Source organism: Lynx canadensis, chromosome D1, assembly GCF_007474595.2.
Source record: "Lynx canadensis isolate LIC74 chromosome D1, mLynCan4.pri.v2, whole genome shotgun sequence".
Taxonomy (NCBI): domain Eukaryota; kingdom Metazoa; phylum Chordata; class Mammalia; order Carnivora; family Felidae; genus Lynx; species Lynx canadensis.
The window spans coordinates 101594822-101607833 of record NC_044312.2 but is presented as its reverse complement, the minus strand read 5'-3'; the positions used below and the strand labels follow the sequence as shown (position 1 = coordinate 101607833).

At 36.6% G+C, this 13012-nt stretch overlaps 1 protein-coding gene across 2 annotated transcripts; it reads right to left on the bottom strand.

Moving 5' to 3' along the window:
- Positions 1 to 302: 302 nt before the first annotated feature.
- LOC115525658 (olfactory receptor 8J2) lies at positions 303 to 4415 on the bottom strand. 2 transcript variants are annotated; one of them, XM_030332943.1, is made up of 2 exons: positions 3509 to 4415; positions 303 to 313 (listed from the first exon to the last, which is right to left on the bottom strand). In XM_030332943.1, the coding sequence occupies exons 1-2, from the start codon at positions 4413 to 4415 to the stop codon at positions 303 to 305; spliced, it is 918 nt and encodes a 305-aa protein (XP_030188803.1). The 2 variants fall into 2 exon arrangements, with proteins under 2 accessions (XP_030188803.1, XP_030188802.1); XM_030332942.1 differs by lacking the exon at positions 303 to 313 and having other exon boundaries at positions 3468 to 4415.
- Positions 4416 to 13012: the final 8597 nt, after the last annotated feature.

Here is a 13012-nt window from a genome sequence, read left to right as displayed (position 1 = left end):
ACATTCATAACCTTTATCATTCACAAAAACTATTAGATCTTTGAAATACCCATTTTAAAGTACTTTTTTGGCACTTTATATTTAAAAAATCATTAGTAACCTCTTCTGACAATTAGAGCTAAAATTGCTTTTGTAGTCAGATGCTTCTTAAATTGAAATAGAATTAGCATGCAATTTTATATCAGTTTCAGGTGTCTAACATATTGATTCTATAATTCTATACATTACACAGTGCTCACCATGATAAGGATAGTCACCATTATCACCATTGATTACTATTACAAAATTATTGAATATATTCTCTATATAGTACCTTCCATATCTGTGACTTATTTATTTTATAACAGGAAGTTTGTATCTCTTAATCCCCTCTCTGTATTTTGTTCATGTCCTCACATACCTTCTTTCTGTCAACCACCAGTTTGTTCTCTGTACTTAAGAAACTGTTTGTTGGTCCGTTTGTTTTGTTTGGATAGTCTACAAGTAAGTGAAATCATACAGAATTTGCCTTTCTCTGTCAAACTTATTACACTATTTACCTATTACTACCTATTACATAGGTCTCTCTATGTTGGCACAAATTGAACAATCTCATCCTTTTTTATGGCCAAGTAATACTCCATTGTATTTGCTTTTTAAGAACTAGATATACTCATATTTACATTTTAGGTAACTCAAAGTCTTGTATTTTGCGTACAGAGGTAAAAGTTTACCAAAGCTATTCTGTCAACAAAATTTCTCCAACCCAAATAATGGTTGTTCGTAAAAATGGCTGTTTAGCTATTGAAAGAGTCAAAACCAATCCTGGACAGAAGCTTAGACAGTGCCACAGGGCATAATTTGTGGAAGAATATCAAGCTTCATAAGCAGTACTTCTGCCTTGCACAGAAGGAAAGAAGAAAAAAAAATATCTGTAGCTTTTATTGAGACACAGAGAGAAAAGAAAGGTGGAACAAAGAGGGAGTAAGACAAGGAACTAGTATAAGGTTTAAGTCTGATGATATAAGAAAAGCAGTGGAGAATTATTTTGTTGGGCTTTAGCTAAGTTTCTCTAAGCAAAAGAAACCTGATGCTATCATAGAAATCTCTTTTTTGCCTCCCTCCACCCATATTTACAGTGAAGTCACTTCTTTTTTGAATGATTTCCTTAACAATATTTTTTCATTGCCATGGAGGTGGCTTGTGGAAATAGCCATTTGAAAAGGAGAGTTGATAGATGTGACCTATGGCATGTTTACATCTGGTGAATGCTTCTGGACTTCCAGGCAGATGACATTAATAGATCAAACCAAACTTATATAAACCTTAAGTGATTAAAAAAAAATCTCCATTGGAAGACTTACAATTCCTCAATATAACTTTTGCATTGAAAAAAAATCAGAATCATACCAATCTCTGTTATCTATTAGATTATTGATATAGTTGGCAATATTTAATACTAGATATATGTCTTGGGACATAAGTAAAATATTAAGGCGTATGATCATGGTGTTTCAAAGCATAATGAGCTGCTGTGAAAATAGTCCTTCAGTAAGTTTTTGGGTTTGAATTTATGAAATGGCATTTGCTCTGCAGAATTTGGGAAAGTTTGATGGTTTTTCTTATTTTCATGGTCTTGAGAAGATTCAGGGTGGGCCACCCAAGATTTATGCACTTGAGATGCTCTCTGCCCTGAGCATCCCTACCTACAGAGTCAGGTCAGTCTACTGCCTCTGTGGCAGCTGCAGAATGAGGGGCCTTGTGGTGTCATTTGAAGTTTGTCCTAGCTTTATAGGTGGTCAGACTTTGTCTTATGACTGTCTTGCATCTTCTCTCCCCCCTCACCACTAGGGGGATCTTATTGTCTCTGGACACCCATGCCATGGAAACTGCAGAGCAGTTAGGTAGGGAGAAGCTGGAAGCACACACAGGTGACTTAACATCTCACAGGATGAGGTTTGATCAATTGGAGATCAAAGCTGACATATAAATTATTTTCCCTATCTTATTCCATGGAAGCTTGGTGCTGGGCTGATGTGCCTGCCTGGTTGGTTGATTATGTTGATTCATCATTTCTGATAAATGTGTACAAGTGATATGTGAGTGCATGTGTATGTACGCATACACTTTGGAACCTTTGAGCCAAATGCTTTGTCGTTTCCTTATTTCAAAGAAGGCTTTGTGTATACTTTGTTTAGGACAAATTTTGTAGGTAATGCATGCAGAAAGGGTATATAGTATGTAAGCTTTTGTGAGTAATAGTGAATGAGACAGACATAATGTTTTAGAATATGCTCCCACGTACCCACCAAAAATGCCCATGTGCAACCACCAGAAGTGTGATGTTCCCTGCTATGTAAAATGAGACCAGAAGTATCCATCATACAGGGTGACTTTATGTTTTCAGCTTTGCTTTTTATTCATGACTAAAGTTAGAAATTAGCTCATGGATCTGAGTGTCATGGTTCCTGTATTTGGCTTGTTTCTGACTTCCCTGAATATTTCCTGAATTTACTTTAATCATAAACATTGCCTGACCTTGCATTCCCTTGCATGCCCTGACCAGTCTTCCTTAGTCTATTGTAAATTAGCAGCATTTTACATGTACAGACAGAGATATGACACATAATGACTGTTAACTGTGTGTGTGTGTGTGTGTGTGTGTGTGTGGTCATGGTGCCCTTGAGAACTGGTGTCACTTTGAGAACACTGGCTTTGTTTTTGTTCTAATAACACTTTACTTCAAAGCACACTAAATAAACATGCTAAAAGATGTGGTGTTTGTTGTTATAGTTCAATAATACAGACAATGAACTCTACATGAGTGTTTGTTATGAGATTATGACATGGAAATATTGATTTTATGTCACATTGGTATGAATATCAACATTTTCCTTTGTGTACATGCACCACATGAGAAGAATGAAAAAGTGGAATCCTCTTTTGGGTTTTCTTTTTCTGTTTTCCCACGTGTCCTATTTCCATGTATATCTAAGCATTCTTGTTTGGTTTTTATTTTCCCTGAAAGGTGATTTAAATTTATGTTAAGTGCAAGATAAAAATGTATTCTAAAAGGTTAAGAAATTGAACAATAAAATACTGCAACAAGTAAAAATAAAACTTTTAACAGCTGAACAAAACAAATATTTGGTGAGGAAGATAACGTGACTCTTAACCAACTTCCAAGCTCCCAGACTTTCTCCTCCTTGATTAGAAATCCTAAAAACCCAGTAACAGGTTGTGTTGAGCTCTAAAATATGCTTATTTTCAAATCATTGTTTACTATTTAAATAAATGTACTTTCTTTGGTCAACTAATACATTTTGTATTAGGGAGAGTTGCGTATTTGAGTTTGGAATCGAAAGGGTTAAGATTTTACCATTGAAATTGATAGAATTTTTAACTATTTATTGTCTATGCATTTAGCAGAGATTAGCTTTTCAGGAGCAAATAAAAACCCTTAAAAGAAGACACCTGTAATTTTAAATTTACATGAATTTGAAAGACTGACATGCCTTATTTAGGAAACTCTTCAATGCATCCTTCACATCCTTGTTCCTTAGGCTGTAAATGAGGGGATTCAGCATGGGTATCACCAGGGTGTAGAAGACAGAGGCCATTTTATCAGTATCCAATGAGTGGTTGCTCCTTGGTTGCAAATACATGAAGAGAAGGGTCCCGTAGAACACAGTGACAGCCATCATGTGGGAGGCACAGGTGGAAAAGGCTTTTTGTCGACCCTCTGAGGAACGTATCCTCAAAATGGCAAGGACAATGTTGAAATAGGAAATTAGAACAATAATCATAGAGAAAAGCAAATTGGTCCCTGAAAAGGTAAATACTGCTGTTTCTGGAATGTAGGTATCAGAACAGGACAATGCCAACAAAGGGACATTATCACAGTAAAAATGATTGATTACATTGGAAGAGCAGTATGATACAGAGAACACACAGGAGGTGACGGTCAGTGCTGTGGTCAGACTGTAGAGGTATGTGAGGGATACCAGCAGCAGACAGGTCTGTGGAGATACCACCACCCCGTAGAGCAGGGGGTTGCAAATAGCCACGTAGCGGTCGTAGGCCATTACAGCTAGCATGAAAATCTCAGCCACAATAAAGACTAAGAACCCACCCAGTTGGGCTGCACATCCATAGTAGGATATGGTCTTCTTTGAAGCCAAGAAGTTAACCAGCATTTTCGGGGCAATGACAGTAGAATCACCAAGATTGATGATAGCCAAGTGCCTGAGGAAGAAGTACATGGGGGTTTGAAGCTGAGAGTCAACACTGGTGAGGGTGATGATGCCCAGATTCCCTGCCACAGTGAACCCATAGATCACCAGGAAAACAAAGAAGAGTGGAATTTGGAGCTCTGGGAGGTCTGAGACTCCTGTGAGAATGAACTCAGTCACTGGGGTGAGATTCCCTTGGGCCATTTATTTGGTGGTTTTCATCTTCTAAAGGAGAAAATGGAAGGAGATTAATAGATGATGAGATAGATTTTTCTGGTAGATTCTAGAAAGTAAGATGTTTTATTTAAATCGGATTCTTTTGTTAAGTGTTTGTCACAAACACTTAAAAGTGTCAGATCTTAATTTTTTTGTTCCAATTCTTTCACAAAATTGAAAAATATGAACACTCTGAAAACCAATTTCAGTTTCTTAACACTGTTTTACCAAGCTTTCATTTTTTTATTCAGTGTTAGATATAGCTTATTGGATGAATATATGTAATTATATTATTACATGTATTAATGTTTTATGACTGTATTAAATATATTGATTATAATATTGGAAGAATATATGTGTGTGTGTGTGTATGTGTGTGTGTGTGTGTATTCATGCCTGTATATATTTCCATATATACACAGGCTCTGTGTATATTTCCTGTGATAAAAGATAGGTACCTATAAGAAGCTGATGAGCCAGAGTGACTTTCACTAACATTCAGTTAGTTTTTCATTAGCTGCCACTGGTTTTTCTCTTTAGCCCATTCCATGTCATCACCCTTGGGAATTTCAATATTTCCATAGGAAATATTTTGCCTATGCTGTTTTTTCTCTTATCAGTTTCTACCACACCTCACTGCTTCATCTGTCCACCGACAGACTACCTCTCAGTAGTCTTCGTTCTTAGTGCCATTCTGAAACTTAATTTAAAAAAAAAAATCACATTTCTTTGGCCAAATAAACTAGTCCTTTCTCTCATTCTGACATACCTGCTCTGATGGTTCTCTATTATTGTGCTCTGGCAGCCCTTTCTTTTCCCAGCTTATACCTCTATCCTTTAAATTGTTTAAGGCCTTGGGGTGCCTGGGTGGCTCAGTTGGTAAAGCATCCAGCTCTCGGTTTCGGCTCAAGTCAGGATCTCATGGTTTGTGAATTCGAGCCCCTCCTCAGGCTCTGCACTGACAATGTGGAACCTGCTTGGAGTTCTCAGTCTCCCTCTCTCTCTGTCCTTCCTCTGTTCATGCTCTTATTTCTCAAAATAAATAAAATTTAAGTCAAATCAATTATTTAAGACCTGTTTTGATGTTTTAAAAAATATTACTTTTGTTTTGCTCAAATTAGATCATCTTGTGTCACTTGTACAGAGAAATATATGGAGAAGATTGCTAACATTATTCAGTATGTAGTGTATGTGCTCTGGACCCAGAACTATGCTAGCCATTTCAAAATAATGCTCTCATTATTCTGCAAGAGTGTCCTAGAAGATGGTTGTAATTATTTCTTTGTCTGAAGAGACAGTTGAAGCTCAATGAAATTAAGACTCAAGGAGTCTATATAGGATATTGGCAAATTGTATAGCTTTACGGTTTTGCTTTATGTGTTTTGTTTGCTTGTTTGTATGGTTACTTGGTTGGTTGGATGTTAGTCCACCAATTACTAGTTTGTGATTTTTATCAAGCATTTATATGCTTTCGTTGTGTAAATGTAATGAGATAATACGCAAGCACAGGTTACTACAGAGACTGATAACAATAAATGCAAAATAATTGGTGCCAGCAATTATTGTTATTAGCATGTTTTGAACAATTTTCTAAGCGGTTTCCTGTTTGTGTCCTAGTAATCCATTGTACCTGACTGAGGAATTCATAGTTGAAATAGGAATAGGAAGTGAATTATTATTGTGCATATCCAAGCAACTGGGACATGTGATTTCTAGCTATCTATTTAACAAACAAATCAGGATGTGTTCTCCCACAACCTTATTCTTTCTTAAATCTGTGATGTTTGTTTGTCTAATGAAAGATACTGTATTCCAGGTGCACCTGAGTGTTTCAGTCATTTGAGCATCTGACTCTTGATTTCTGCTAAGGTCATGATCCCAGGGTCCTGGTATGGAGCCTGCTTAAGATTTCTCTCTCCCTCTCTCTCTCTTTCTCTCTCTCTCTCTGTCTCCCTCTGTCCTCCTCTCTTTCTCTCTCTCTCTTTCCTTATGCCCTTCTCCCCCACTCACACACACTCTGTCTCTAACTGAACAAAAGAATTTAAAAAATTTAAAATTAAAAAACATACTGTATTCCATAAATCAAATATATGTCTGATGAGCTTATACGAACAATTGGGTTGCACTAGATACCCCGTATCATTTTTCCCCTACCACCGCATCCGAAAAGAAATGCATAGGCAAGTTTATTGTTGAAAACTGAGTGGCGACATTCACTTTATACAAAACATTTATTTGTTTGCAGCTCAGTGCATGTTTCACTTTGAGAAATAATATATTCAAAAACGTATACTTATATTCACAAAGGCAAAAGAGAAACCACTAACAACATTAATTATATGTTGTCTACTATGAATTCATGCAATTAACTTTTAAACAGATATATTTGCGTGTATCAGTAGCTATTATTTTCCTTTTCTAGTGAAATATTATTAATGGCAAAGCTGGGTTTTTGTTTCTAGAGATATAAGTCACTGAAATAAAATATTTTTCTCCTCTTTCTTCAGAAGTGTTTCTGACAAAATTGTTTCTGATTAGTTACATTAGCTTTTTACACATATTTTTTCAAATTTGTTTTTGAAAAGAAATACAGTAAAACCTTGGCTTGAGAGCACAATTCGTTCTGAAAACATGCTTGTAATCCAAAGCACTTGTATATCAAAGCGAATTTCTCCATAAGAAGTAATGGAAACTCAGGTGGTTTGTTCCACAACCCAAAAATATTCGTATGAAAATGATTACAATACTGTAATACAAAATAATAAATAAAAGACAACTTATAAAGACAAATAAACAAATTCACCTGCACTTACCTTTGTAAACCTTCGTGGCTGGTGTGAGGGAGACAAGAGAGAGGAGGGTTATTGTGTAGAATGACTTTCACTATCACTAATGGAATCACTTCTATCTCTTAACTCAATGGAATCTTTTTCTTTTCATGCAGTTTCAACAAAGAACTTATCCAATGGCCTAGAATGAAGCAAAGGATTCCTAAGCTTACTCTTGTATGGAAAAGCATAGGACTTTCCATAGGTACGTTAAAGTGACAAAAAAATGCACCAGTGCCAGTTGTAGGCACCTTCCAACATTCTGAAAATTCCTTGATTTTTGCCAAACACTGTGGCCTGAGACCAAGCCTCCGAGCATGAGAGATGATCACCCACAATCCTGCAGTGAGAGAGAGAGAGAGAGAAAGAGAGAGGGAGGGAGGGAGAAGAGAGAAGAACCCTTGGCTCAGTTGTGATCATGTGATGTTTGGCATTACATACTACTCATATTGCAAGACATTGATTGTTTATCGAGGTAAATTTATTAGAAATGTTTGTTTGACTTGCGGAACACTCGCAGGACAAGCTAGGCACAATCCAAGGTTTTACTGTATTTTATAGGCTTAACAAATAATAACACGTCAGTGAAGGAACTTTAAATATGTACCTAATGCTAGTCATTTATATTACAGTTTGGCCGAGAAATAATACTGCGAAAGTTGTTTAATTGCTTCTGAAATGATTTCAGTATTGGTCTCTAGCTATACAATTTGTCTTAAACTTATTTAAACTTGTGTTGGGAACAAACTGCATCTCGATATGAGGTATCAGGGTCCACCAGCAACATAAACCTGCCTGTTGACATCAGGGGATCTTTCCACCAAATGGTTTGTCACCCTGGGCAATATGAAAATCAGAAAGGAGAGTAACTTATTTTTGTTGATGTTAAACAAGTTAGTAGGTATTTCCTAGGGAAGAAATCTTACCTTTCAAAGACACTTCACATGCTGCCTGTGTGGTGTGGCGTGCCTTCAATTCTGCCAGCTCTAAGGCAGAAAGCATTACTCTTTACCCTAAGGTGAAATAGACTCCTCGTAATGACTATTGGTTATTTTGTAGAAATGCTCACATGGTCCAATTTATCAATAGAGATTCTGGAGACCATTGTTTGAGTCGTTTCCCTGTCCCTTCCACTTGGTCATCAGGGGGCAGAGATTTGAGTCCTCAGGAGAAGAGAATAGAGCAGATATTTCAGTCCTGAGTCTGATTTGAATTGGTAAACCTTCCCAAGTACTTCGGTCGTCACACCCAGAATGAGCGCTTCGTAAATCGTTGGGTTGAACCTACCTGTGCACAGAGGTCTGCTGAGACCCGCTTCTAAGGTTCCGCAGGAGGTCTTTTGAAGAGTGTTACAAGTGTCTGAAGTCTCTGTGACATGCACACTGAACTAAGCTGGTTTATGGCTCCATTCCCCACACGTGCACCCAGGAATTCCCAGGGAAAGTTCTGATTCCCCAGGGAAAGAACCCCTCTGAGGTTCAGTCTCCTCATCTCAGCAGCGTCACTTGTTTATATCATGACAAATTAGTTTATATGGGAAACTATAAAATGTAAAATTACACTATATTTCTTGCAAGATACAGTGCATGGACTTACAGTCATTCAGAGTTCTTGCATTCATCATGGTTCTACTCTGTTCACATCATCAAGTGCTATGTGTAAAGCGAAAAGGAAAAGATTTGAACTCATTGAAATGGTTATTATTCAAGAGATGAGAAAAATACAAAACGCCATAAGCATGTGGAACGCAAGACGGAGACACTTACAGCTCAGTAAGACTCCAGAAATCATGCGATATTGTGATTCCTGAATAGTAATCTATAGCATATTTGGATGACATGGTAATATCTATATATCTATATCTACACACACACACACACACACACACACACGCCTAGAATCTAAATACAGACTTTTAACATTGATAGGCAAAGAAGGCTTATCAAGAATCTTATTTTTCATCAATTCTCCAGATGTTCCCAATGAGCAGCTGGACTGGAAACAATAGATCTAGTGAACAATTTCTTCCTTTAAAGATGAACAGATGAACTCTGTGGTGGTAAAATGACCTGACGATCATTCATATATTTACCTGTTCAAAAATAGTTTTGAGGGCTTACTAAGTTGGGAAGAAATAGAAAAACAATGCCAAGGACTATAAACACCAAGGATAGAAACAAAGAAGGTAAAGTGGGACGTTGCAGGGGGGATTGGGAGTATTTTAGAGGTGGTGTAGTGTATTTCTATGATGATGTCAGAAACAAATTTGAATGAAGTGATGTAACATGATATTAAGAATTACTTTCAGGGCATCTGGGTTAAGCATCTGACTCTTGATCTCGGCTCAGGTCATGATCTCACAGTTTGTGAGTTTAAACCCTGCATGGGGCTCTGGGCTGACAGTGTGGAGCCAGCTTGGGATTCTCTTTCTTGCTCTCTCTTTCTCTGCCCACCCCCCCCCCCGTCTCTCAAAATAAATAAATAAACTTAAAAGAAAGAATTCCTTTTAGTTACCTACATGTAATGATGGACAGACAACATATGCTACCAGACATTTGATTAAATCCTTTACAATGGGAAAGAGAAAAAAAGAAACAAGTAACAAAACAAAATTGGTAACTTCGGTTTCTAGCTCCAGAGGTAAAGAGCTTGGAGGGCACAACTCTGTCCTATCAATGAGTAAAAAAAAAACTGAACACACTATATGCTTCTCAGATCCTTAAAGAGAAGAGGACAGAAGGCAATTAGCAGCCTCCAAGATTGCAGAAACAGGCAAATACAGGGAGTCAAATCTTCCTTGAGCAGAAACTCAGAAGCAGAAAACACCATGGGAACCAGCACCTAGATAAGAAAACCTGAACTAAAACTGACAAATTGTTGAAGGTGGAGTGTGAACAACTCTGAGTCTTAAAGATTTCAGGGGTATCTAGAGGGTGCCCCCACCCCTGCTTTAATTTACCTTCAGAAGCTTGACCTGATTCCCACCAGTAAATACTGAAGAAAACATCCCGTGCTTCCTGTAAAGGGAGACAGAAGGAACTATTTTGAAGTATATATATAAATATATATAAATATACATATATAAATATATATACATATACATATATATAAATTTACATATATATATACATATATACATATATATACCCTTCAAAATAGTTCCTTCTGTCTCCCTTTACAGGAAGCATACATACACCCAAACACACACACACACACACACACACATATATATATAGTAAAAGAAAGCCTGCCCTCAGGAGAAATTAGCTAAGCAGTGCCTAGGCTGGTGGGGTATTATCAGAGCCTAAGTAATGGGGGAGGAGGCAAATACCCAACTCCAGATACTCTAGCCATCCAGACACACCTAAGGGAAAGAAGAAGATTAAGAAACAATTGTGAAGTTCACAATCAGGTGGCACAGACCCGCTAAAAGACTGAGATCCAATCTTAAGACTAAAGAATACTTCTCTAGCTCCCACACCTGACTACATTGTTACTAAAGGTCTATTTAAAGCAGTTCCTTTTACTCAGTACATTATGTCTGGCTACCCAAAAAAAAAAATTACAGTTAAACTAAAAGGCAAAATAGAGCACTTTGAAGGCACAAAACGAGTACCCGAGCCAGACTTGGCAGAGATTTTGGAATTAAATGTCAGATGGGGCATTTAAAACAGCAATGAGTAATATGCTAAGGGTTCTAATGGATCAAGTAGACAGCATGGAAGCACAGAGGAGCAATGTTAGTAGAGAAATGGAAATCCCAAGGAAAAAAACCAAAAAGAAACGTTGGAAGGACAATGACGAAACCTTCTGAAGTGAAGAATGCCTCTAATGGGCTGACTGGTGGATTAGACATGGCAGAGAGAATCTCTGAACTTGAGCATACCTGAATAGAAACTTTGGAAACTGAAAAGTAAAGAGAACGAACACTTAAAAAGAACCCAAACAAAACATAACAAAACAAACAAACAAAAAAAACCCAGAAAACTAGAATAGAATATCCAAAGATTGTGGAAAAGGAAAGAAGAAGTATTTGAAACAAAATGACTGACAATTTCCTCAAATTAATTCCAGACACTAGACCGCAGATCCAGGTCCAGAAATTTCAGACGACGCTAAGCAAGATCAATGCCATAGAAATTATACCTTGGCATATCATTTTCAAACTGCAGAGAATCACAAATAAAACAAAATTAAAAACTAAAACAAATTTTAAAAACCGAAAAGCTTCTGAAAGAAGGTAGAGAAAAAAAAACACCTCACCTACAAAGGAACACAAATAAGAATCACATCCAACTTCGTAGTAAACATTCAAACAAGAAGTGAGTGTAGTGAAATGATAGAACAGGAACAATGTACCTGATCATATATGCATATGTATGTATCTTACCTACATATATGCTTATGTGTACTTACGTATAAGGGAAATAAATGACCAGCAATAACAGATAAAGGAGGAAGGAATTACAAAGCCATACATACTCTTACTCTCTGATCCACCAATCACATTCTTTGATATTTATCCAAAGGAGTTGAGAACTTAACATTCACTCAGAAGCTTGCACACAGATGTTCGTAGCAACTTTATTTGTAATTGCCAGAATTACATCTAGAAGCAACCACGTGTATTTCAATATATGAATGGATACATAAAGTGTGTTATACGCAGACAATAAATTATTACGCAGTGCTGAAAGAAAAGAGCTATCAAGTCATGAAAAGATAAGAAGGCAACAAATATATTTTAATAAGTGAGCAAAGCTAATCTGAAATGCTACATAACCAGTATGATTCCAACAATATGATGTTGTAGAAAAAGCAAAACTCCGGAGAAAGTAAAATGATGAGTGGTTGCCAGCTGTTTGGAGAGAGAAGATGAAAAGACAGAGCAAAGAGAAATTTTAGGGCACTAAAAATACACACACATACACACACACACACACACACACACACACACACACATACACACGTACCTCTTTATGATAGTCAAAATGCCCATCATATATAAATATGGGGGAAAGGGCAATAAAAGAATTAATGAAATATTTTAGAGTTGACCCTTGAACAACATGACTAGGGGTGCCACCCCTCCCAGTCAAAAGTCTGTAATTTTGACTGCTTGCAAACTTAACTATTAAGAGCCTACTGTTGACCAGAAGTCTTATCAATAACATGAAGTCATTAACACATATTTTGTATGTTATATGTGTTATATGTTGTATCCTTACAATAAAGTGAACTAGAGAAAGAAAAAATGTTACTAATAAAATCATAAGGAAGAGAAAATACCTCTATAGCACTGTACTGTATTTATTAAAAGAAATCCAAGTATAAGTGGACCCACACAGTCCAAACCTGTGTTGTTCAAGGGTCAACTGTGGCACATAACTTGTAAAGGAATAAAAGTAAACAATATTCCAAAGTTACCAAAATCCACTAATAAAACAAGGCTTTAGAGCAAGCAAGCTAATATGATAATTCAGTATCTTAGAATAAGGTTAAAGAAAATTTAAAATAGTAAAGTTTTATTGAAATAATAAAGTATATGAATATGTTACAATTGAGAAGGCAAAACATTGAAAGGATTTGAAAACATGAGTAAGAGAAGAAGGAATTAACTAGAAGTAAAAAAATCATAAATCAAGAATAATTTAGTAACATACAAGGTAAGTGCATTCTATTAGCTGTTTTCATACTTTTAAAATTATTATTATCAGAGAGAGTACCCACAAGTAGGGAAGTGGGGCATGGGGAGAG